Source organism: Labrus mixtus, chromosome 6 (genome assembly GCF_963584025.1).
Source record: "Labrus mixtus chromosome 6, fLabMix1.1, whole genome shotgun sequence".
NCBI lineage: Eukaryota > Metazoa > Chordata > Actinopteri > Labriformes > Labridae > Labrus > Labrus mixtus.
The window spans coordinates 19,702,625-19,728,849 of record NC_083617.1 but is presented as its reverse complement, the minus strand read 5'-3'; the positions used below and the strand labels follow the sequence as shown (position 1 = coordinate 19,728,849).

Below are 26,225 nucleotides of genomic sequence, written 5' to 3'. Positions count from 1 at the left end.
CTAGTTATTTTGAAACATTGGCAATAAAGTTATAAAAAAAAAATAATAAAGAGAACAGTTATTAACTCCTTAATGTTACTGTATTGGATATCTTTCAGCTATCCAAAAAGCTTATCAGAAGACAAATTGTTGAAGTAAAAAGTCTGACATGATGAGAAATGCTCTTGGCACTTAGCGTTCTTGTTGGATCTTAGGCGTAGTCAAAGTTTATAAAAGGTAAACCCACAGTGAGTTTCCTAAAATGTTATGTTTGTTAGATTTTAATAAGTCAACAACTTCCTGTGTTTGTCTTGGAACAGATTTTTTTTATTGAGAATGTGATATAATATTTCATTTTGTCAAATTTACAATACATAGGACCTTCTCTCACATCATAAAAGCTGACATGCTAACCACTTCATTGTACAGGTAAAGCTTTTATTGATCAGAAGATTAGAAAGTTAAGAAGAGTATAAAGTGTATTTAACTGTCAAGAATAACAACATAGCAAAACAAATAAAGTTTTGTAAGAAATACATTTGTTCTAAAGTGAGAGTACATTTTGTTCTGTTTTCTCCTCATTCTCTCTTCCTCCATGGAGCTTACTGTCAAAATGTTGTGCACATTCATACTGTTGATATGTTGGTGTCAGTGTTGGCAACTCTGCAACAGTTCACAGCGGTAAAAAGCGTACCAATTGACTTTTTTCTATAGAAAACATAAAGAATTAAATCTGCAAGAGGACTCAGCTTAGCAAACATGAGAGCTAGGTCAGTCAGAGTTCTGTCAGATCTGTTCCCGTTCAGGAACAAAATCATGATTGGAACGAACAGCAGTGTGTAAATGAGCAGTACCAGGACCAAAATTCCAACAATTCGTTGTTTTTCTTCAGAGGGGACGGAGACGGATGCAGAGAGGACTCTGAGGGTCCCAACCAGGAAGAATATGAACAGTGGGAAGGGAATGATTAGGAAAATGGCGAATATGCTTCTTGCCACATCAAAAGTAAACCAGCGAAAAACAGTTAGGAAAAAGACAGGAGGTATGAACCAGGCTACAACACTGACCACCACAGAGTTCTTGATGGTCCGTTTGAAGCGGTACCACAGTGGGTGGGCGATGACCAAATATCTGCAATAAAAGATGGACACGTTGTCTTTGAGGAGGTGCAGAATAATTCAGAATCAGACGTAGCTACAGGACGTATAGTTACCTTTCCAGTGAGACACACACCATGAAGCCAACACTGGTCAGTAGGCCACAATAGTAAGAATAAAATACAATGGCATGAGTCTCATGTTTTTTTGTTTCATGAATGAACATACAGCAGAGCTGAATGAGGTCAGAAATAAGAAGGTTGATGACGTAGATTGGAGCCACATGATCCTTTCGTACCTGCAGGAAAACATATGAAGAAGACAATCGGTTATAAACATGTTCTGAACTCATCCTTCTCCCAAAAATAACACCTTTTTCTGCCTAACTATTGCAGTAAAAGCCACATATGTATTTTTCATCCATCCCTCATTGTGCTGTGAAAGACGTAACACAAATGACACATTGGTATATCTGCAGACATGCAGCTAAACTTTTTATTAAAACTGTTTTCTGTTATTTGGTTATTTTCTTGAGATCTCAACTTATCTATCCCCAGAGTTGCAAAAGCATAAAACGAACAGAAATAGGTGTAGGCACTGAAAGCATGTTGGGGTCTGGTCTATCAGAAGCTTTAAATCTCAAGATAATGTGATCATTGAATTAAGTGAAAACCAGCTTTGTTATCCTGAGATATCAAGGGTCCAGAGCTATAGAGAAAACGACTAATAACTATATCATGGTATAATGGAGTAAACAGCTTCTAGATGCATCAATGACATAACAGGTTTGCTGCAGCATTTGCACCTGTATTTCAGGGAGAGTGTCACGTTTGTGTTTGCAACTTTACCTCCTCCAAATAATTAGAGTAGTGTGCTAACAGAGGTTTATTTTGTTTTACACTGAATTAGCTTTGGTCACTTTACAACTGTGAGCTTGAAGGAAAAAAGTTCCAAATCCTATGGCGCCCGTAGTAAAGTGGTTAGTGTGTGCACCCAATGTACAGAGGCTGTGCTCCTCCATGCGTGAAGCCCGGGTTCAAATCCGACCTGTGGCTGCATGCCGGCATGTCATTTCAAACTCTCTCTCTCCCTGATTTTTGGCTTTGTCAACTATCTAAAAAATAAAGGCATGAAAAGCCCCAAAATAATCTTTAAATTACATACAACACTAATGGGATCTTCATAAATGTGACATCAATCTATGCACACTGCTTTAATACAGTAAGAAATGTCTACCTCTCGTTCGATTCTGATTCTGAGACTGTTCCACAAACACATGGCACAGACAGTAAATGAATAAAGTCATGTAATGTACATACCAGAGAGAAAAGAGCATAGATGGTCATGAGCGTTAGAGGAAGGCCGATACAAATGATGATGCATGTTACCACATGCATTATGAATTTGACTTTTTCGAAATACTCATCCTTGATGTATTCATTACTGCCATTCAGGAAGGTGACGTTAATGTAGTTATCTGTCATTCTTCAGATGAAACCTGAAAGTTAAAGAGATCAAGACATAAAATGTGTTACATAGTGACATAAATGAAGCGAAGACCAGCACTATTGTTAAATAGTTTAGTCAAACTATTTTTTATATTAATTTTTATGATTTAAATTATGCCTTGTGAGTTAGATACAGGCAAATGTTCTTAGTTGATCAAACATTTTAATCTTTTTATTTTCCATTTGTAACCAAACACGCGGAAGGATCATTACCGATGGATCCCTGCACCCGAGGCCGCGTGGCCCCTCGGTGTGGCAGCGGGTCGACACTCTCCCTTCTTTCAGTTAAGAAACTGCCATATCAAATCCAAACATAATGCCTCTCAACAGTGTTTTTTCAGACATTTCAAATATCACAATCTGCTAATTAAAAGTAAATAAATGAGTCTTGGATATTCATCCGCTGCCCTGATTCTGCATCTGATTCATCTGTGTCATTAGATCATTTAACTTTAAGTCGCAGGGAGAGTTTCATAGATAACCACAAAACTCTTCTTCACACCTCAGCTGCTGTTATTTCCTGGAAAATTAAAACATTTCCAGAAATACATCTCAGTGAGTTATGTTGGTTTGGAACAAAGAACAAGGAAACAATGTGTGATTTTATTAAGAGAAAAAAAATAATAATTTGAATTTGTTAAAAAATAAGAAGTTTATTTTTAAATAACTGTCAAGATATTTATTTCACTACATTACATTTTTGTGTCTTATTTTTCATGCAAACACATGCTTGTCATTTTAACAAATAACAGAGTAACCACCCCCACCAAACAACAACATATCATTAATATATCATCACATTTATATTTATTCTCAGGACTGTTTGCACTTCCTTTTCTTTTCAATTGTATTTGTAATAAGACCACAACACTGATATTTTAAAGTTACCAGATCTCACCTGAATGAAGTCCCAGCACCAATGTCTGATGTTTCTCTGCAGCCAAACTGTCTAAAGTGATTTAGATAAGTGATGGTACACACTTGGTTACTGATGATATAACACACCTCTTCTAAGGAAGTGAGGAAAAAAAAGAGTCAGGCATGATTACGTATCTAGTGAGGGAGGAAGAAATTGCAACACAAGCAGAAACTGTTTGAAATAAGAAAAGCAGATACCTTCTTTACATTTGATCATAGAACTAGCAGAAGTCGTAGTAGCTGTGGTAGAATTAGTTTATTTTTTCTATGTGTCATGCACCAAAAGGGGTCCCAGCCGGCCAGCTCAAATGGGATTACAAGACACAAGGAAACCAGTTAATATCAATCAATGACAAACCTAATATGAATACTACCATGTGCCTGGGCTATATCTTAACTAAATAAAGAATAATTTATCCTCTTCCACAACTGGAAATCATTTAATACAAACTGAGCATGTAGAAAGACTTAGCGCAATCCATTGTTATTGAATCAGGCTCCAATAGCACCATGAATTGGGCAGGAATAGTACCCGTAATCTGCCCCTTTTAAGCACACAATCCACAAAAAGAACTTTCACTAAAGATATGTCGATGCTTACCACACATAGACGGCAACATTATACAATATATTAATTGAATATATAAATTACAAGGTGATATGCTTGTGAGGAAGTCAGTTTGTGTGTTAGTGTGTGAGGATGAATAAGTATAGATCTCCAACACAATACAAAAACAAACAAATGCTAAAAACAGTCTGCAGGCTAGGGAAGAGAGTAAGAATACTGAGCAGGTCTGCTTTATAGCCTCCTGAAACCAGCCTGCTCAGGTGTGTTGCATTAGAGTGTACTCTCAGACTCCACCCACATCTACCTGCAACAAGGGGTACGTCTCAGTTCCCTTGGTTGCATTCATGCATCCCTCACTTGCCTCCTCACCTTGCATCTTAGTCCCTCCCACCAGAGATGCAAATACTGAAAATTAATTATTAGGTTCTAAATTATAGGGAAAACAGAACACAAAACATTTTCCAAACAGGAAGATCATTAATGATCAATCTTTTATGAAACTTTATTAACGTAAATAACAGTTAACGTAAAATGTGTTTCTGACTGACAGACTTCCACTCTATCAGCCTGTCCTTCTCATCATAATAAATGAAACAAGCTAACTCTATTATATTGATTATATAGAACTTGTTCTTAATATTTTGTTGTAAAACACTTTTTTTAATCCCAGTTCATCACAGACCGACTCTTCACAAACTGACAGATGTTTACAGTCTGATTAAATATCCGATGTGTCCGCTTAGCATCTTTTCAGTGTCTGTCTTTTCTCCGTTATTGAACTCTGCTAATGTTGAAAAGTTTCATTGAAGTCAGATACGCTGCAGCATCTAATCAGTGAGTGTTCTTCAATGAGGGGGCGTGTCTGTCAGTAAAAAGACTTCCGTAAAGTCAGCTCTTGTGTATCCTCGCTCTTCAGATCTCCCTCCTCTCTCCTCCTTTTAGTTATATGAGCTTTGGGACTTTCCTTAACATGGCGATGCTAGAACTACTTCCAGTTCGGCCGAGGAGCGAGGAGCCAGTATTTAAGAGAACTGAGATGCAGGGAAAGAGAGCACAGCCAGCAAAGAGGAAGGCCGAACAGGAACAGGAAGAGGCCAAACCTGAGGCTGTCACAGCCCCCCCTCCCCCTCCCCCTGGTCAAAGACAATAATTAAGTCGACAATAGGTAGCTAACAATGAGTATGCATACTTAGCATCTATCTACAAACACACTTTGGAATTTTTATGTTTAAGTTGAAAGATTTTTAATTCTCACAACAACTCCAATCAAACTGTCCTCACTCTTGAAACTCCTCCCCTGTCAGACTCAACATCTCCAACCTCGGCAGCCTTGGAGCCAACAGTTTAAGAGGATGGACAGAAAAGACTGCAGAGGATTGTAACAAAAAGACATGAGGATGTTTGGAAAGTAACGGAGAGTTACAAATGTGCACATGACAAGGCATTAGCCGACTAAACCTTGGCATCAGCTGGCCTCACATGACCCTAACGTCTTTACCAAGATATGTCACAGTTGCTTTCGTAAACTCACATTTAGCTAGATTCACAGTCATATTTGCATAAACTAGATGTTCAAACAAAGCTTGTATTCGACTTGATCTTCCCAGGTGTTACTGATGTGGATTTCCTTGTTGTTGATATGTTTGATGATGAAGAAATTCGCCGTTGACACTGACTTGCTTACATAATGATCATTTTATTGACAAACAAGTTACAGCATCGCCAGGCTCGCCATGGTTCGACCTGGGAGAGACACAGCCAAAAGTGATCTCTCCCGAACATACATTGAGAGTGCTATTTATACACAATGTTACAGGACACATGAGGACATCTGTTTCTTCTTGGGTATCTCTCTGGACTCAGGACAACCCCTCTTACTAAAACTGCAGGGGTTTCTGCAGTTATATGTATGTCATAAACTCAAAGGACAACACAGGTCACAGATACAATCTCCTGTCCAGCTGTCCCTGGGCAACCCTCTGGACACAAGGGTCCATTTGTTCACATTCCACTGTGGGGGATCCTAGCTTAGATCTAGGCATTTCCTGCACTCATCCTCATCCTGTGAACAACACCTCTAAACAACCATTCCACTGAAGGAAACCCCTTTAACAGATGTGTGCAGTATACACTTAAAGATCATTATAATATCTCTGTCCTAGATATTTAAGACACTTCATTACTATATATTACCACATCATCAAGGTAAACAGCACAACCTTCAAGTCTATTCACAACCATGTTCATCAGCCATTGGAATGTAGCTGGTGTGTTACGCAATCAAAAACCCATGAAAGTACCAAGGAAATCATGTCCTGTAGTAAGTCTCAAGCTTGTGTGGAGGGAAAACTTGTGCATGAGGCTTCACTTGTTTGTTTTATCAGACATATGAGCCTTTCCATCCCCCAACGGGACATTAAACAGGAGGAGCACAACTACAAGAATGTTCCAGTACCTTTACTGAAAAATATTTAAAAAACTATTATTTCATATTTGTAATCAAAACTTTCTGCACTTTCTTAAATTGTGTTACTGAAGTTACTCTGTGTATCGGTTAATGCCCAACAAGATGTCAGGTTGTATAAACAACTTGGAGGCCTGAACAGTCTGACACATAATGCATCCATAAAAAAACTGATTGTGAACATATCAAAGGGCTTTATCTGGCATCTTCCATGGCCTCATGCTAAAGAAAAAAATATTCCTCTACACTGAAGTCTTTTTCTTTCAGTTAGGTGTTTTTTCCTTTTCTTTTTTTTCTGTGAACTATTTTATTTTATTAACATATTTCTGTGTGGAATGGTTTTGTACATAGATTATCATTATTGTATAGAAACAGTTGTAAGTCTTTACTTTAAAAGCTTTGGCATGTATTTTTCCCTGTTTTTTTTTTTTTCACAAATGTATTATGTTACTCCTTTAGTTCCCCTAGACATAACAAGGTCATAACAGTGACCTTAACATTAAAATGTTACAATTACAATTCACTTAGCAGATGCTTTTATCCAAAGCGACGTACATCAGAGAGTAAGTACAACACTAATCCATTCATACACCGCCACTGAAGCAGTAGGAGCAATGCACGGCCGTATCCGAATTGTCAAGTACATACTCAATCTTTCAGTAGGCAGTACCTATCCGTGCTGTACACTATTAGTACCTACTATTCAGTATGCACGCACAGTAGGCAGATATTTGTGCCTACTTCATCTGATTCATTCAGTATGGAAGTGACGTCATTTACGTTTCCAGAACCGGCCGCATCCATTGTTTTTTTTTTTCTCGCTTTTTTTTTGTTTAGCTTTATTCAAGAAGAGTAATGCACATATACAGTCAGGTAAACAAAAAACAATATCACAATGTAAATCAAGTAAAAGACAGATTAAATAACTAAATAACATACAGTACATAAAGAAAAGTACAAATGAAAGACAGTAATATACAGAATATAAAATAAAATAAACAAATAAAGACGCATTAAATAGTGAACTCATTATTTAAATAGAGGGGGAAAGGTTTTATAATAATGCAGACATTTGTTATATTTTCTGTTGTTAATTTAAAGTAGCGATTTCAGTCGGGACTTTAACTCTAGATTAAAAATTGATTAAATTAATCCACGCTCGTTTGTTTTGATTTGGAGAAGTGACGTGACAATTTATGTTTAATTTCGCACAGCATTGTGGGTGGTAAAATACAATTCATTTCCTGAAAGCACCCATCCGATCCATACTGCATGAAACCCAGAAGTTAGTATCCATACTGAAATGTTCAGTATACTGAGGTGGACCCAAAAAATGCATACTGAATGACCACGAAAGTTCAGTATACTGAAACTCCATACTGAATAGTACGTACTGCATACTGAATTGTGACAATTCGGAAAGGGCCCCTGTGTGTGTCTCCCCTCCCTCTCTGAGTTCCTGGACAGGTTGGTGCTCCGCCCATCTCTGGGGGAGACTGATGGAGAAGTGGAATCACCTGTGTACGCATGCAGCCGATGAATAAAAGGCACTGGGTGCAGGCTGCAGAGGGGGAAGAAAAAGTGCCAGATCGTCTCCGTTGCAGTTGTTCTAAATGTGTGTACCTTTGTGGGTGCACCTAAAACTGGTCATTGCTCGTGTGTTTCCTGTACAATTAAATACAGCGACTATTATTTTTGAAACCGAACTCTGGTCTCCACCTTGATTCCGGGTAAATATCAATTTGTTGTTCCCCGCATCCCCTAGAACTACGGGGAACGTAACAGCAGGGTTAAGTGTCTTGCCCAAGGACACATCGGACATGTTGCTCAGCTGGGGATTGAACCCTCGACCTTCCGGTTGCAATCAAAATATAACGTTTTTAACATGCTGTCACTTAATCCCTGAGGTAGCTCGAGTAGTCTAATACTTCAAAAAGTCACTCCCATTTTATAAGATTATATTGTAATGGAAACATTGTTCACGACTCTAGTTAATAAAACATATCTCAGCTACAACTTAGAAATGGGAGATATAGAAGTCTGCCTAGCTCACATGCTTTTTTAACAGCTATGGGCCACAAAGCTAATGGCGTGCTATCTAGATTCAGAGTTTGTGAGATGATAATTTGTGTAATTCAGAGTATTATTTAAATGTCGGTGGGCTGTTTACTTATTGGAGTTGTGTGTTACAGGTGCCATCCTGTGGTGTACAGAGGAGGTGGTATTAAAGGACTGCACTTTGAACAAAAGTACATCCCTTCTCTCTCTCTCTCTCTTCATGATATTTCTCCAGTTTTGTCCCAGTAATTCAACTTAATTTCATATTTTTTCCGAAAGGCAGAAATCTCTCAGCTATGCTGCAAACAAATTGAGCTGACTTTATGAGAATCTCACAATGTTCACAAACACTGGATATTTTCAAATGGAAGCCTTGTACCTTTCATAATTTTCTCGTCTTTTCTTTTTATATGAAGTCTTAAGGGTTAAAAGCTGAGCCATTTAATCTGCAATGTGGAGACTTTTCACTAGATGGCAGTGTCTAGTTTGGGTGGCTTACTTGAAGTGGCCTCACCAACTCTGATGGCGCAGCTTTCTAGGTGTTTTCTGAGTGTTCAGAGGAAGCTTTTTGACCCCTCAATTTTCTGTATTTAAGAAATGCCCTTTTGTGACTTTGGGAGTTCTTTGAAGCATGATGACATATGTCAAAGAATACTTTTAAGTTGTATAGTGTAGATGGTCTGTTAGTGTCTGTTAAACATTGCTTATAATAAGTCCTCTGACTGTATCCAGCCAGATAATCCGATTTCAAGCCTATGTGCAGATCATCTATAGCAATCTGAGATAAAGTGTTTCTGAATAGATGTGGTGATAATTTGTGTAGTAGCAGCTCTTATGGATATCTTTCCTTGAGTGTACTCTTGTGTTCAAGGCTGTTTTCATGTTTTATCATTTTAATTTTTCTACACCAGTGCCCACTTCTTGAAAAAAGTATTACACCACTCTCATCAAGGTCCTCATCATGCACTTTGTCTGTGAGACAGTGGTGGGTGGTGTGTTTGGGTCAGTGCAGGATATTGCAGCTGCCCTAGCCTGTTCAATGCTGAGACACTCATCTCTTTTGCAATATCTGATTTTCTGACACATTCTAAATATAAATTATATATATATATATATAAATAAAAGTTGTAGCTGTATATATGGCCAGTTTAAGTCCAATTTAGTTAAGTTTATTGTTTAGTTTGTCAGGGACCATGTACAAAATGTACTTTAATCTCAATTAATGAGAGGAGAAGCATTGCACCAGATTTAGCCGATCAGCTAGATTCCATCTGCAGTCCCTGCACAACACACAATTAATAATTACAAATATGGATTGAAAGCTAAAAAAAATCAGATTACATCGTAGCCACATTCCCTGACATAAAACCTACCACCTATGGTGCTATATTTACTTACATTTAACAACAACATCGTGTCCATGCAAATTCCCTTATTTAAATGTTTAGGTACGTTAGGTATGTTTAAATTCACGCCTGCTGATTTGAATTCATCATAGCCTTATCTGTGCAGTGAGTTCACCAAAGAAGCAGCTTCAGGCTGTGAACAAGCGATTATTAAAATTAAGTGCCAGTTAACAAAATTATATGAGTTAACAGAACATGGAGTATGTTGTTAATAAGGTTCTTTAACAAAACAAACACATGAATTAATGACACACACTGCTTCCTGAGAGCCTACTTCTCAGAACTGAGGTCATAGTGGACATGAAGATCATGACATGCATTTCCTGATATAGATATTTAGCTGATATTTGGTTTTATTATCGTCTCATCTTCTTATATAATTACCAAAAATTCACATTTAACCTTTCAACATAATTTTATCATGGAGGACATGACTTCCTTTTTTTTGGAATACAACATGGGGCCCTTATAAAGAGAACAGGTGCTATGAAGCCTTCCCCCCCCCTTGCTTGACCAAAAAAATCAAGCATTTTGTACACAATGGAACAAATGACGGCCCAGCTACAACTGAGACTGCCTGTTTTCAAAAGGAGATGGATAGCAGTTACTGACTACTTCACTTAGGACTTTTCTGTTTGATCTTTTTGTTGTATTTATCTGTAGGTAGGTAGGTACGTATAGGTCACTCTATGGGTGTGTATGCTGATGCAGATGTAGTCTACATATATGTATAATTACTTCATATATGTACATGTTTATATGTGTATACCAAATGTGTAAATGAATAAACCTGTTGGTACTAATTCTGGTAAATGTGTTCTCCCCCTGTGTGGGGCTGTGTCTTTTACAACATGTATGTCATATGAAGCCCAACCTCAAGGTGATACTGTTCTCATTTGTAACTGTTAATTGCTAGTTATTTTGAAACAGTGGCAATAAAGTTATAAAAAAATAAAAAATAAATAGAACAGTTATTAACTCCTTAATGTTACTGTATTGGATATCTTTCAGCTATCCAAAAAGCTTATCAGAAGACAAATTGTTGAAGTAAAAAGTCTGACATGATGAGAAATGCTCTTGGCACTTAGCGTTCTTGTTGGATCTTAGGCGTAGTCAAAGTTTATAAAAGGTAAACCCACAGTGAGTTTCATAAAATGTTATGTTTGTTAGATTTTAATAAGTCAACAACTTCCTGTGTTTGTCTTGGAACAGATTTTTTTATTGTATGTCATAGTATTATTAAAATGTAATGAGCGAGACTGTGATATAATATTTCATTTTGTCAAATTTACAACATAGCAAAACAAATAAAGTTTTGTAAGAAATACATTTGTTCTAAAGTGAGAGTACATTTTGTTCTGTTTTCTCCTCATTCTCTCTTCCTCCATGGAGCTTACTGTCAAAATGTTGTGCACATTCATACTGTTGATATGTTGGCGTCAGTGTTGGCAACTCTGCAACAGTTCACAGCGGTAAAAAGCTTATCAATTGACTTTTTGCTAAAGAAAACATACAGAATTAAATCTGCAAGAGGACTCAGCTTAGCAAAGATGTTAGATAGGTTAATCAGAGTTATGTCAAACTTGTCTGACCTTACAAGGACCCAGATCATGGAAGGAACGAACAGCAGTGTGTAAATGAGCAGCACCAGGACCAAAGTTCCAACAATTCGTTGTTTTTCTTCAGAGGGGACTGAGACGGAAGCAGACAGGGCTCTGAGGGTCCCAACAAGGGAGAATATGAACAGTGGGAAGGGAATGATTAGGAAAATGAATGAGGTGATTCCTGCAATCTTCAAAGTAACCCAGGGAACCACAGTTAGGTAAAAGACAGGAGGTATGAGCCAGACCACAACACTGACCACCACAGAGATCTTGATGGTCCGTTTGAAGCGGTACCACAGTGGGTGGGCGATGACCAAATACCTGCAATAAAAGATGGACACGTTGTCTTTGAGGAGGTGCAGAATAATTCAGAATCAGACGTAGCTACAGGACGTACAGTTACCTTTCCAGTGAGACACACACCATGAAGCCAACACTGATCCCTAGACCACAACAGTAGATATTATATACAATGGCATGAGTCTGATACAGTTCTGTCTCCAGAATGATCATGCAGCAGAGCTGAATGAGGTCAGAAATAAGAAGGTTGATGACGTAGATTGGAGCCACATGATCCTTTCGTACCTGCAGGAAAACATATGAAGTAGACATTCAGTTGTAAACATGTTCTGAACTCATCCTTCTCCCAAACCTTTTTCTGCCTAACTATTGCAGTAAAAGCCATGTATGCATTTTTCATTCATCTCATATTAGCATGTAAGCACACAAAAATCTGCTTTATTCTTGAAGTAGCATTAAATACAAAGAACAGCTGGAGTTTATAATAATGGCATTACTTTTGCTGGTTGTCAGTCATAAACCAAATTGGATAATTTGACCTGATGATGAGGCCAAATTAAATTAAACAAGGGATCACAAAAGTTATTAAGATTCAGCCTCTGCCCACCATGGATGTTTGTACTGTATTTTCTGGTCGCTGCACACAGTAGCTAATGAGTAATTCAACAGAAAGAAGTTGATCAATTGGTATCGTTTCAGGAAAAGGAACACAGTTTAAGAGCAACTGCAAAACTAATCTTTTTTTAAAGTTAAAGCAACATTATGTAATACCAATTATCTATTTAATCATTTATGAATTAATTGTACAAGTCTTTACAACACCCTCAAAGTCAACTGAAACCTTGATCCCAAGCCTGATCCATATGGAGGGGCAGCAGATCTCTATGGGACTTGCTGAAGACGCCGCTGATGGGGAGATGCAAGTGGGAGCAATTAAACTGCGAGGCAGCAGAGATTTCAGACTGCGCTCCAGTCCATTTACCTGGCAAACATCTACTTATTTAGCAAACAAGATGGACTAACTGCTGCTCCTGACAGAACAAATACAGACTTTTGCAGATCCACTTCCCTGTGTTTCACTGAAACCTGACTCAGTGAACACCTCCTAGACCGCCCACTGCACCTCCCGGACTTTCAGCTCTTATCATCCTCCTCATGTGACATTAATCTATGCACACTGCTTTAATACAGTAAGAACTGTCTACCTCTCATAAATTGATTGTTGATCTGATTCTGAGACTGTTCCACAAACACATGGCACAGACAGTAAATGAATAAAGTCATGTAATGTACATACCAGAGAGAAAAGAGCATAGATGGTCATGAGTGTTAGAGGAAGGCCGATACTGATGATGATGCATGTTACCACATGCATTATGAAATAAACTTTTTGGTAATACTCATAGTGCAATAAGTAGGACTCAAAGTCGATGTCTTTATAGCTGTCATTCAGGAGGGTGATGTTATCTGTCATTCTTCAGATTGAAACCTAGAGTTAAAGAGATCAAGACATAGGGAGTTTTTAAGAAAGTGTGTTGCACTGTGACAAAATGAAGCAATGACCAGCACTAGACAGTGTTTTTTCTGTAAGTCTAAAAGCTGATGATTGTTAAAAAAAATGAGTCAAACTAAAATTATTTCTACTTTTTAAATGATCCCTTTTTATTTAGATACAGGCAGTGTGACATGCCTTTTTTCCCCGCAAACACATGCTTGTCATTTTAACAAATAACAGAGTAACCACCCCCACCAAACAATAACATATCATTAATATATCATCACGTTTATATTTATTCTCAGGACTGTTTGCACTTCCTTTTCTTTTCAATTGTATTTGTAATAACCACAACAGTGATATTTTAAAGTTACCAGATCTCACCTGAATGAAGTCCCAGCACCAATGTCTGATGTTTCTCTGCAGCCAAACTGTCTAAAGTGATTTAGATAAGTGATGGTACACACTTGGTTACTGATGATATAACACACCTCTTCTAAGGAAGTGAGGAAAAAAAAGAGTCAGGCATGATTACGTATCTAGTGAGGGAGGAAGAAATTGCAACACAAGCAGAAACTGTTTGAAATAAGAAAAGCAGATACCTTCTTTACATTTGATCATAGAACTAGCAGAAGTCGTAGTAGCTGTGGTAGAATTAGTTTATTTTTTCTATGTGTCATGCACCAAAAGGAGTCCCAGCCGGCCAGCTCGAATGGGATTACAAGACACAAAGAAACCAGTTCATGACAAAGACAAACCAAATATTAATAATATGACATTGAGACATTAGAACTTAAGCACTTTCTTTAAACTAAATCAAACATGACTTATCCTCTTCCACAACTGGAAATCATTTGACACACAGTAAGACGTCGACTTATTTATTTATTTATTTTATTTCTTATTTGCGTGCCTATTCATTTTACTTATGTTTTATGTCTTTTAAATTGGTTCTGTATTTGACATTTAGTTTTCTTTTATCTCATATGAGCTGTTACGTATTTTATTTATTCTTCTGTACAGCACTTTGGTCAGCTGTGGTTGTTTTAAAGTGCTTAACAAATAAAGTTGGATTGGATTGGATTGAACACAAACTGAGCATAAAATGCTTGAAAATGTGTGGGAATGCTGAATAAAGAACCATGTCGAATCAAAAGGTACACTAATATAACCAGATTTTGATAAAACCTGGATGTCTGCAGTCCGATGTTTAGTAAGAGTATATGTATTCAACTGTTACCATGATATCTATAGGCTGTATCTAAATAGCTATATGTACACATGCTAGTTATCGGTTTGTAAGCTTATAAACTTTTTAGAGACAACGTAAGATGGATATATTTATCTATTTGTTTGCAAACCGGAGACATAACTGTTGACTTTCTGCTCCCGGTAAAGCTGCTAAACTTGAGACAACGATGATACCAGAAATGATGTAGCCTCATGTTATGTCGAAATCTGTTATACATAATCTGCAAGGATGTTCATTCTGTCATCTAATAGTTGCAATTTGGGCAATTTTATAACTAGTCTGCGACCATGTATATGTAATAAGTGTGTGAGATTTTTGTTTTTCATCTTTTATTCCAGGATTCAAACTAAACTTCAACTCGCCATCAGTGAGCAGGAGCCCCCAGCGTCACATAGACAATGTGTGTTATTAAGATTAAGATATACTTTTATTGATCCCCGCAAGTGGAAATTTCAGTTTTTACACTCTGTAAGTCATGAACACACACACACAGGCTGAAATATACACACACATGCAGAAACAGGATCCTATGGACATGCACTAATGGAGAGATGTCAGGGTGACGGTGGACAATAATATTATTTTGTATTAGAGTGGTTTCATATATTCAAAACTGTTTAGGTAACAGCAACAATACATTTGTATGTTAGACAACTGTACTACTACTTACATCTTGTGTCCATCACGGTTTCAAGCAGGAAGTCGGGGGTTCTGGTGGTTATAATCAAAAGCTGTAAGCAAGGTCAGTGTTCTGTGTACAGGTGGGCTGTGACCAAACTGCTTCTCTGCATACATAAGGGTGTCCTTTTGGAAGTTCTCCAAATCTGAAGTTGTCCTGTTGGGTAGAAAAGGCAGACAGAAAAAAACCTGCTCTGTTAGTGACATACTTCTCACTTCCATACTGCACCAAATAAGGAGGGGCAGGGGGCCTGTGATGTCCTTCAGGTGGCTCAAAACCAGTCTCTACAGTCAAACAGTTTGTAAATGCAGATTGAACAGTTTATATCTAAATGCAACAAGATCCAAAACAATAAATATGTGTGTGTAAATCAGAAATACGTTTGTGAACCTTCTTTTTTTTTTTTTTTTACATTCATATAGAATGATAAATATTTGTTTGTGTGCATGGAATTTTTTTTTGTGGATAGAGTCATAAATATATACAAAGTATGTGTGAACCTTTCTGTGTGCATTCATTATTATTGAGACTGATCTAACGGTCAACTTCCACCAGATGCGTGGTCAGTCTGTTTTCGCTGCCGCAACAGGGAAGGGATAACGAGAGAAACAGAGTCATGGCGTGTTGACGTTTACCACAAAAAAATGTAACATGAAAAACTCAACATTAGATTAAAAATAGATTTCAAAATCCAGTGACACTGCCAAGTTCATTGCATTTGGAGATGATCTTTAAGGCATTGACCTAATGTACTAAAAAATAAATTATGTCCCCTTGGTGTGAAATGAACGCTATCTTTTTAAAATAGCTCAGGACTGTCATGCCTAATGTGAGGGTGCTAAATCATAGCACTACTTATGGTTCCGACAAACGTAGCCATAACATTGTAAACAAATTTCCGAGATTTGTCAGTGTTCCCTGCATTACTGCCAGGCTTCCAATGGCATCTCTGGGTGAGGGCAGACAACATGATTTTCATGCAAAGATGATGAAGGTTCTCCTTCATCATGTTGGCCAGCATGACACGGCAGCCATCCAGAGCTGACCTCACTTGCAGTGAGCTTTTTAAGAAGGGAAGCAGGTTTCCACCGTAGTCATTGTGTCTATAGGAAAAATACAAAAAAGTTCAATTAATGCCTCAAATAAGGCAAAATGAACAGTTAACTACATGTAACAGCTCAAGGTGTTTTTTGATGATGTTACAGTTTGTTTAGCCACATCGGCAGGAATAATAAGGAACAAGGGAGCAGCAACTCGAATAATAGATGCCAGTCCTAAAATACTATTTTTTTTTCTAATACATACAGTTTGCGGTGTGTGCAGCTGACACTTCTCCGTAATCATTTGCCATGACTTCACAGGATTCTCCATCCATTTTCTGCCACTTCTCCAAGGTCGGGTAGCAGTGGCAGCAAGCGCAGCAAGTAAACCCAGACATCCCTCTCCTCCACAGCAACATTTACCAGCTCCTCCTGGGGGATTCCGAGGCATTCCCAGGCTAGACAAGAAATATAATCCCTCCAGCAAACTCTGGGTCTACCCTGGGAACTCCTCCCATTTGGGCATGCCTGGAAAACCTCAAAAAGGAGGCATCCTAATGAGATGCCCAAACCACCTCAACTGGCTCCTTTCGATGTGAAGGAGTAGTGGCTCTACTCTGAGCTCCCCCGAAAGTCTAAGAACCTTACCCTATCTCTAAGGCTTAGCCCAACCACCCTCCGGAGGAAACTAATTTCGGCCTCTCGTATCCGCGATCTTATTCTTTTGGTCACTACCCATAGCTCATGACCATAGGTTGGAACAAAGATTTGTTTACAGGCTCAGCCCCCTCTTCAACATAACTGTCTGGCACGACACCCACAATATTGGTTCTGGTTTTATATGCAATTTAGTGTGTTTTCCAAGTGTCCTGTACATGTTTAGGCACGTCTATGTGCAAAAATTAAAAGTCTGCGGAAACGAAGCTTCTCCTATGTCCTCCTGTTAGCTGTAGCATTAGCCTCATGTAACGCTCGGTTCTAGCCCCCCTCGATGAAAATTTGTCAGTCCGACGTCATTGTCAGTGTGAGATCACTGATCTAAGCCTATTGGCTCGTTGTGGCAAGCCCTGCAGCTCATGTTGCACGCCCGTTAACTTCTGTAGCATGCCCACGATATGCCGTAGCCTGCGGTAGCACAGTAGTGCTAAGGTGCTAATGTTTATGCTCCCCTCGGACGGAGCCAGTGGCTGCATTCCCAATGTGGTAAAAGAGGCGGGACATTTCCGAGAACCGTGCTGAGTGACTGACCAATAACGACAGAGCAGATCGGCACACCAATCAGAGCAGACTTGGCCCACGTGGGGCTCTGCAGTGGGGGCTCAGCAGAGCGTAGCTGATGGACTCAGAGCGGAGAGGGAGCAAGGAGGAGCAGTACATGAAAACAGACACTTTTTTCGGACTTTAGCTATTGTGAACGTACAAAAGTAGGTACATAGATTAAATATACGAACCCCAAAAAGGGCATAATATGGGCTCTTTAAATGTTTAAGTTTGAAGGCCATTTATCTCAGACGAGACCGGCATGAAAAAAAAAAACTTAAATAAACAACCTCTGGCTTCATTAACCATGTGGAAAATAAGTAAGGGAGACCATCAGGTCAAATTGCTGGGACATAGGAGAAAGTATAAAAAATAATTTAACAAAGAAATCCCAACAAAAATCAAATGAAGTATAGCGATCCTGGATGATTGTTTGACTGTTAAAACATGATGGAAGAGCAAATCCAACACAACCCTCCAGCATTTGGCCTTTCAAACACAGGGCAACATCAATAGCACCATTGAATATTGACCTGGATCTCTGTGTTTTATCTGAGGATGACTATGGTAGCCGTCTCACTGTTCACTGTCACAAAGCACCAGACTCTGTCCACCTTCTTCAGTTGTGCAGACGTCGATCAGCTCCTCTGGGTGATGGCAGAGAGGACTCTTCATCTGGGAGAGCTGCTGGTGTAAGGTCATTTCTACCACAGTGGATGAGCAGGGCATCTGGCACAGCTATCAGTCCAAGCACAGGTGAAAAAAGGAGGAGGTTCCTTCAAACTATGCGACCCCAGCCTGACCACTGTAACAGGTGTACAGACAAAGGTTGAAATTAGCCATTTTTAGGTTCTGTTGATTGTAAAATGGAAAAGAAAACATTACCTTTCTATTTAACATTTAGCTGGTGTATGACTCAGTGTGATTTTTATTTTAAAAGATTGTATTGTTAACAATAGCTTGTTTTTACAATCCTCTTATGAAACTTCAAAAAAATCACAGGATATATAACTTTTAACAGATGATTTAAACTTACACTTTGCCTCTGTGGAAGATGTCAGACCAGCTGCTTTTATCTCTTCTTTGCCTAAATGAAGACACAAAAAACAATTGATTTACTGTTAACTTAAATATATTAGAAAAGCAGTCATGAATCACATTGCAGACTATCAGTTTCTAACAAAATACAACATATCTTACCACCTGTAGCCTACGGTCTGTGGTGCTAACCTAGCTTAAATATAGAACGATTTCGGCAAAAACAGAGGACCCAGCAGCCCACGTATTTTCAATAATGATCAAAATAGCGGGATTTTTTAAAACACAGCGTGTTTAAATGTTAGACTTTGAATACGGTGGTTTGTTGTACTTACACATTTCTTCATAAGCCTCGTAGACCGGCAGAGCGCTTTCAGCGTAGCTGGGCTGCATAAGTCATCAGGGCAGTACCCTAATTGGACGGGGACTCTGGCTCCAAATGACGTCAAAATCGTAAGATGGAAGCGCCCCTAAGCGGCGTATTTTGGCTTCAAGAACGTTGAGTGGGAACAGCTACAATGCGCGCCCACTGGTCTGCAGATGTAAATTAGCTTAAGGCTAACTCTGGTGCAATGCATCAAATGGTTACATTTTTGTTTTAATTGCACATGGTCCCTTACAAATAAAGTTACATTTTATTTTATTGAAAAAATAAATAATTAAATAAATACATTAGCATTATGCCAACCATTAATATTGATCAATGATCAGAGGGTCGGCTGTGGCTCATTTGGTATAATTGGCCGTCTCCCAATCAAAAGGTTGGGGGTTTGATCCCCAGCTCCTGCAGCCACATGTTCGATGTGTCCTCCGTCGTATATATGTCCTGTATGAATGTGTATGAGTGGGATTAGTTACTTCTGATGGTCACTTTACATGCCAACAGTGTGTGAATGGGTAGATGTGACCTGCGGTTTAAAAGTCTTTTGAGTATTCAGATTGACTAAAAAAGCCATTCAATTTACTTTTAACCATATTCTGGGCCTACAGCAAATACTGTCACAAAAATTGCCAGAAGTGGAGCGATGGTGGTGCAGTGGTTAGTCCTCAAAGCGGGCGGCCAAGGTTCGAATCCAGCCTGTGGCTCCTTACCCGCATGTCATTCCCTACTTTCTCTCCCTGATTTCCGACTCTACCCATTGTCCTATCTCTCCATTAAAGGCACAAAAGCCGAAAAATAAATCTTTAAAAAAAAAAAAAATGTTCCCTTCATGACATCACAAAGGGCAGTAACCCCTCCGCCAGGTGGGTGTCAGGTGTTTGTTCTCTGAGTCTGCCTTCACCATAAACATTAGGGCATGGTGCGAGAAAGCACACGCTACCCAGAGTGGCCTGGTCAAATACAGCTAATTTTCATTTAAAGCTATAGACTAAGTGGGGCACCTATACCCTAGCAGTTAGTGAGCAGGCCCATGTATGGAGGCCTTGGTCTTCCAGGCAGGCAGCCCGGAGTCGAATCCAACCTGTGGCTCCTTTCCACATGTCATTCTCTTGTAGCGTAATTAAGTTATTAAGATGTTATATCTTTATTTAACCTCGGATTTAAGAAGGGGCACCACATCCTGTTAAAGGAAGAAAATAACTTTAATGGTATAAGTTAATTAATTAATCAGTCAGTTTCATATCTTGAAAGAAGTAAGTTCTGGAAATGTTAAACAAGAAAACACAGACAAAGTCCTGAATTTTATGTGTAAAATTTAATATAAAAAAGGGGTAAACAATAATGTATAGATGAAACAGATAAAGAATATGATTAGGATAATGCAATTATAATGTATGGTGACATTATATATTTAGTAATGAGATAAGATGCGGTATTGTTTGAATGACTTAATCAGAAAATGGTCAAAAAGAAAAAGTTGATAAAGGAATTTTGGGATTCTATTTGGATTTAAAGGAGGGCTCTGAATAGACACGACTCAAGACTCAATCTTCCAACACCCCTTGCCACCAGCAGTCTTACTGTGAGATGTGTTCAATTGAACTCCGCCGGCTGGTCCCGCGTTTCAGTCTCTGGCAAGCGGTTCTTTTCAGGCCCAGAGAGGTCCACGGGCCAGATTAGATGCCTTAACAACTTGGTCGGAGTATGCAGCTGGGATGGAGATTGTACGTTGGTTCAGCCGTTGTCTCAGAAGCTCCAAGAGGATCCAACAGAAAAAAATATTAAAGAGTCTTTTGATAAGTCGATTTCCAATTCAGATTAACCGGATGGCCATCTTGATGAATCCAAACTAAGTAATTGGCGTTCAAAATTGAAGAGCAAAGACTTTGGAGAAGAAAGTTCAAAAACCTTGCTTGAGCCAGAAAGAATTGATGTATCCAAAAATTGTGAGTGAAAAAGAAAGTTCGGCAGAGACTCGTCTCTACGGCACGAACTTAAAGGAAGTGATTCGGACCGAAGTCCGAAGAGAAGAGAGCAAGAGCTGAAGCTCTAAACTTCAAGAAACCAAAACTAAAAAGAACCCAAGATCTGAGCTCAGTGTGAACTCTTATCAGCTGGATGAGAAGAGGGAGGTCTGCAGGCAAAGAGGGGTGCCGCCCACGGGTGACTCCCATTCTGACTGGAGGACAATTGTTTAAACTAAACCGAGTTTACTCAATAAGATTAAGAATAAGAATCTAAACATATATACGTCACCATACATTCATTTTGATATTATTTCCATCAGATCCATGTTGATGTAGGTTCACGTCATATATTTAGACAAACATTTCTATCAGATTCATGTTGAGATGAAAATCACACCATCTGGGAACATCCTCAGTTAATCCCAGCCTGTAGGTGAACAAAAACATGTTATACAGTCAACATTCTTAATAAGACATATTAATAAAGTAGGAAAATAAGTTGGTGTCTTTAAATAACACCTTCTATAGCTAATATCAAAGAGTATGCTTTATAACACGTCTAAATGTATAATTATGAAGGTTACGTATTCATGGATATTCTAACAATAGTGGCAATAGCGCTCCACGTCAAATTCCTATTAAACATAATATAACTCTTATTGCTATTCTGAAGATCAGATTTTGAGTTTAAAAAGATGATTATAATACATTCAATGTGACAATTACAAATATCTAGATGAAGAAAGACATAAATGTTCATTTGGTGCAGAATTGAACGCTGTGGTTTAATTCAGCTCTTCAGCAGTCCTTCAACAGATGGTCAATTTTACGACTTTGCAGAGACTGGTTTCGGTCACAGTTCATGTCTTTGGGGTCAATTCGTAGATAGCAGAGTGTTCTGTCTCCGCTCGGTTGTTTATTCAAGGTGTTGTAAAAGTTCATAACATCCTGTCTGAGAGGGAGACTTAAGTCATTGATCAGTTCCTTTGTTCCTTGGTAAAAGTAATGTTAATCCACAGTCCTGAGTCCTGCAGGAAGAGAGGTTGTAAACGTGACTGCTGATAACGGCTACACTCTACTCACTCACTTTCTCTCTCTCTCGCCCTAATTTCTGACTCTATTCACCGTCCTACCTCTGTCCTACCTCTAAGATAAAAGCCCAAAAATAAAACCTATACAACATTTTTATTTAAAGCTACAGATACAGAAACAGCCTGTTCAGAGCAGGGCTGGAATAGAGGGACACTTCCCTGGCATGTTTTGGGGAGCTCCCAGACTTATTTGAACTTGTTGAATAGGAGAATAATATGTGACCTTTAAAGAGCTTATATCTCTGGTGTGTGTTGCATGTTTTAGGTTAGCTCTTACTGAAGAAAAATACATTTTGGTCTGTTTTCTCCTCTTTGGTCCTCTATGGTCCTCTATGGAGCTTATTGTCTAAATGTTGTCAACATCTATGGTGTTGATGTTGGCATCACTGCTCTGCATTTTGCAACAGCACACAGTGGTAACAAGTATTCCAACAGCCTCTTTTCTAATGTAAATATACAGAATTAAGTCTGCAAGCAGACTCAGCTTCGGAAACATATCACACATGTAATTTAGAGGCTTATCCGATTTTCTGTCCCTTACCAGGATCCAAATAATGTAGGGCAGGAACAGCAGAGTGTAAATGAGCAGCACCAGGACCAAAATAACAACAATACGACGTTTTTCTTCAGAGGGGACAGCGACACAAGCAGACAGGGCTCTGAGGGTCCCAACCAGGAAGAATATGAAGAATGGAAAGGGAATGACGAGCGAAGCAGCAAAGATAATTTCTGTCACATCAAAAGTAACCCAGGGAAACACAGTGAGGATATAGACAGGAGGTATGAGCCAGACCACAACACTGACCACCACAGAGTTCTTGATGGTGCGTTTAAAGTGGTACCACAGTGGGTGGGCGATGACCAAATACCTGCAATAAAAGATGGACACGTTGTCTTTGAGGAGGTGCAGACTATTTAAAATATATAATGGTCAGACAAAGAATAGCTACACACATTCTGTTTAGATGTATAGTTACCTTTCCAGTGAGACACACACCATGAAGCAAACACTGATCACTAGACCACAATAGTAAATATAAAATGCAGTTTTATAAACATTCACATCCTGTTTTGTCTCCAGAATGATCATGCAGCAGAGCTGAATGAGGTCGGAAATAAGAAGGTTGATGACGTAGATTGGAGCCACATGATCCTTTCGTACCTGCAGAAAAATAATAGTAAAACAAGCAGTCATCAATCATCCCACAAATAAAAACTTTCTCTGCCCAACTACAGCCATTTACAGCCGTTATTATTAAACTCTCATTGTGCTGTAAAAAATACTTGTCACTTTAACTTACCATTCACTGCACAGAATGTCTTAATCGTCCTGTACAGTCAGCATTACTCTTATTCCAGTATACCTATTTCATTTGTATTTACCTTATCTCTGTCTCTATTCTAGCCAGAGACACAGGTCGAGGTGGTGGAGTGGCAGCTATTTTTAATTCCATTCTTCTAATTAACCCTTGACCGAAGCTGAATTATGCTTCTTTTGAATCTCTCACATCCAGTCTCAAGAACCTTTCAGCAGTTCTATTTGTTATAGTTTACCGCCCTCCTGGCTCATATTCTGAATTATCCTAATTTTCAGAATTTCTATCAAATTAAGTCCTTAGCACTGATAAAATAATTGTTGTAGGTGACTTCAATATCCATTTGGATGTTGATAATGATAGCCTTAGCACAGCTTTCATTGTCATTATTAGACTCTAATGGCATCACCCAGGGTGTAAAAAAAACATACTCCTTGTTTCAACCACACCATTGACATTGTTCTAGCTTATGGAATATAAATCAATAACTTAACACTTTAACTTAACTCCTCTTATGAAAAATGTGCTCGCTAGAAGATTATCTGATATAACTGTAGCTAAATTTAAGGAAGCTATTTCAGCTTCTTTTGATTCAGTACCGTGTTTTAACCCAGTTCCAAACTCTTTTAATAACTTTAGTTCCTCTCAGCTGGATCAGTTTGTTGATAGTACTAAATTAAATATTTTTAATTTCAATTTGTCTTTTAGACACAATCCCAACCAAGCTGTTTAAGGAATCATTTCCCTTAGTTAGCAACTTTATATTAGATATAATCAATATGTATTTACTGACTGAGGTTATGTCCCTCACTCATTTAAAGTAGCTGTAGTTAAACCTCTTCTTAAAAAGTGTACTCTTGATTTAAGAACCTTATAGACTTATATCCACCCTTCCTTCAATCTCAAAGATCCCGGAGAAAGTGGTGGCTAATCAGTTATGTGACATTCTCAATGACAATGATTTATTTAAAGAGTCCACCATAGCACCTAGACTGCACTAGTTAAAAAAACCTTTACTTCTAGCCTCAGACAGGGGACTTCTCACTGTGCTTGTCTTAGATCATAGTGCTGCATTTGACCATCACAGGAGAGAGAGTGGCAGATGACATGCAGGAAAGGAGCCACAGGTCAGATTTGAACCGGAGTCGTCTGCTTCAAGGGCTAAAGCCTCTGTACATGGGGGCGGCAAACTAACTGCAAGGCAACCAGTGTCCCCAAACTAAAATATTAGAATATTTTATTACCTTCATTTCAGCATAAATCTCACTAAACATCTGACGTTTTATTTTAAGTTGATCTAAAAAAAAAAAAAAAAAAGTATACTTTTATATTATATAGGCTATGTCACAATAATGGGTAAAATATTCAATCATTAAAAACAATTTGGAAGGCCTCTTGTGACCCCAATCTAAGTGTCTTGCGACACCCACTTTGGGAACCACTGCTTTTGAAACATGAAGCAAACTGTATAAAAAAAGTAAAGATGTACATACCAGAGAGTACAGAGCGCAGATGGTCATGAGGATCAAAGGAAGGCTGATACTGATGATAATGCATGTGACCACATGTATTGAAAAATAGTCTTTTCTTTTGAACCAATAGTCGGTTATCGCTAAGTTTTCTTCCACAGCGGTGTTGTTAACGAGAATATATTCCATCCTTCAGAGTGTAACCTGATTTTATAAAGATCAAAAACAGAAAGTGTCATATATAAAACAATATAAAAATTGAGCATCATGTATCCATTCTGATTACTTAACCTTAAAGATGATAATTATTACTTAGTTCTGTCCAACTAAAGTTTTGAATTAATGATTGTGATTTAACATAATTCATTTTTTTCCCATTCAGGCCGTGGTGTAAAACTGGAATGAGTCTTAAGATCAAGACAATCTTCTTTGCTATAAAATAGTTTTTTTATATACAGTATAATATGAAATGTGTCTTAGAATAAATATAGGATATATATATATATATATATATATATATATATAAATATAAATGTAATTTTGAACAATATAATTTTTTAACTTTAGGAAAAATAGAGACATTTAATTTCCCCTTATTTCAGAAATTATTTTGCATGGAGTTAAAATAAACCCCCACAATGGGCCCTAGTGTATGCCCAGTGCAAAGCGTCTTGGTCTGCAGTGCAGGTGTTATTCCTATTTTCCACCGGAGGTAGATGACATTTTTATGCCTAGCATCCAGATGATTTAAAAAAATGAATTGACTATTAGTGCCCAGATTGCGCCCCTCAAACAGCTAAATGTAGTCGGACACAACCATATAACTATAACCATATACTTTACGCTGTCAGAATAAGGTCTCTATTTTACTCTGTCCATAGCAGCTAAAATGCCCTTCAAAACACTATGTGGATATGAAGATGTAAATGAGAAGGACTGACTCATGTTTTCACTGAAACATCATATTCTACTTTTGTAAAATATGATGTAACTTTAATCCGCAGGGGGAGTTTCATCAACAGTAACAAACCACAAAAGTACAAGTTTCACACCTTGGCTGTTATCATTTCCTGGAAAATTTGAACATCTCTAAAAAAAAGCCCTCTAAGTGGGTTAACGTTGGGTAAAAACTTACAGCAAATAAAAAACAGAATACTTGATTTAACTAGGAAACATAATGGTAAGATGAAATTTTCAAAAGGCTATGTATTTGCAAAGTAGATTTAACCTAGTTCATTTGTAAATATCTTAAAGATCTCTGCTTAAAATGCGTTGGTGTCTTTTTTAGGCAATAACACACGTTTCACTATTACAAACAGTAATGCCTACATGGT

The 26,225-nt window shown here is 38.2% G+C and overlaps 3 protein-coding genes and 1 long non-coding RNA gene across 6 annotated transcripts in view; 1 reads left to right on the top strand and 3 right to left on the bottom strand.

Annotated features, from left to right (window-relative positions):
* The window catches only part of LOC132975683 (G-protein coupled receptor 4-like), a 390,218-nt gene that overhangs the window by 363,787 nt on the left and 206 nt on the right, over positions 1–26,225 (bottom strand). Inside the window, exons 2-4 of one of the 2 annotated variants that reach the window (XR_009673292.1) lie at positions 24,916–25,095; positions 23,084–23,268; positions 20,630–22,975 (exon numbers count right to left, since the gene is read on the bottom strand). Coding sequence is in view for 1 of the 2 variants with exons in the window: in XM_061040399.1 (XP_060896382.1) it covers positions 22,453–22,975; positions 23,084–23,268; positions 24,916–25,080 (873 nt within the window). In the remaining variant the exon portion in view is untranslated. Of the gene's footprint in view, positions 1–20,247; positions 22,976–23,083; positions 23,269–24,915; positions 25,096–26,225 lie in introns of those variants that run through there. The other variant, XM_061040399.1, reaches the window with a different exon arrangement.
* LOC132975685 (G-protein coupled receptor 4-like) lies at positions 401–13,192 on the bottom strand. 2 transcript variants are annotated; one of them, XM_061040402.1, is made up of 4 exons: positions 3,483–3,603; positions 2,396–2,574; positions 1,193–1,374; positions 401–1,110 (listed from the first exon to the last, which is right to left on the bottom strand). In XM_061040402.1, exons 2-4 carry the CDS (start codon positions 2,558–2,560, stop codon positions 606–608), a joined length of 852 nt encoding a protein of 283 aa, XP_060896385.1. In that variant the 5' UTR covers positions 2,561–2,574; positions 3,483–3,603; the 3' UTR covers positions 401–605. The 2 variants fall into 2 exon arrangements, with proteins under 2 accessions (XP_060896385.1, XP_060896386.1); XM_061040403.1 differs by lacking the exons at positions 2,396–2,574; positions 3,483–3,603 and adding an exon at positions 12,255–13,192 and having other exon boundaries at positions 1,193–1,448.
* On the top strand, positions 7,211–7,686 carry LOC132976040 (uncharacterized). Its single transcript, XR_009673363.1, has 2 exons — positions 7,211–7,339; positions 7,372–7,686. It is a non-coding gene; the product is annotated as an uncharacterized LOC132976040 (long non-coding RNA).
* LOC132975684 (G-protein coupled receptor 4-like) lies at positions 11,266–15,875 on the bottom strand. The gene is made up of 4 exons (XM_061040401.1): positions 13,782–15,875; positions 13,200–13,391; positions 12,006–12,187; positions 11,266–11,923 (listed from the first exon to the last, which is right to left on the bottom strand). The coding sequence occupies exons 2-4, from the start codon at positions 13,374–13,376 to the stop codon at positions 11,416–11,418; spliced, it is 867 nt and encodes a 288-aa protein (XP_060896384.1). The 5' UTR covers positions 13,377–13,391; positions 13,782–15,875; the 3' UTR covers positions 11,266–11,415.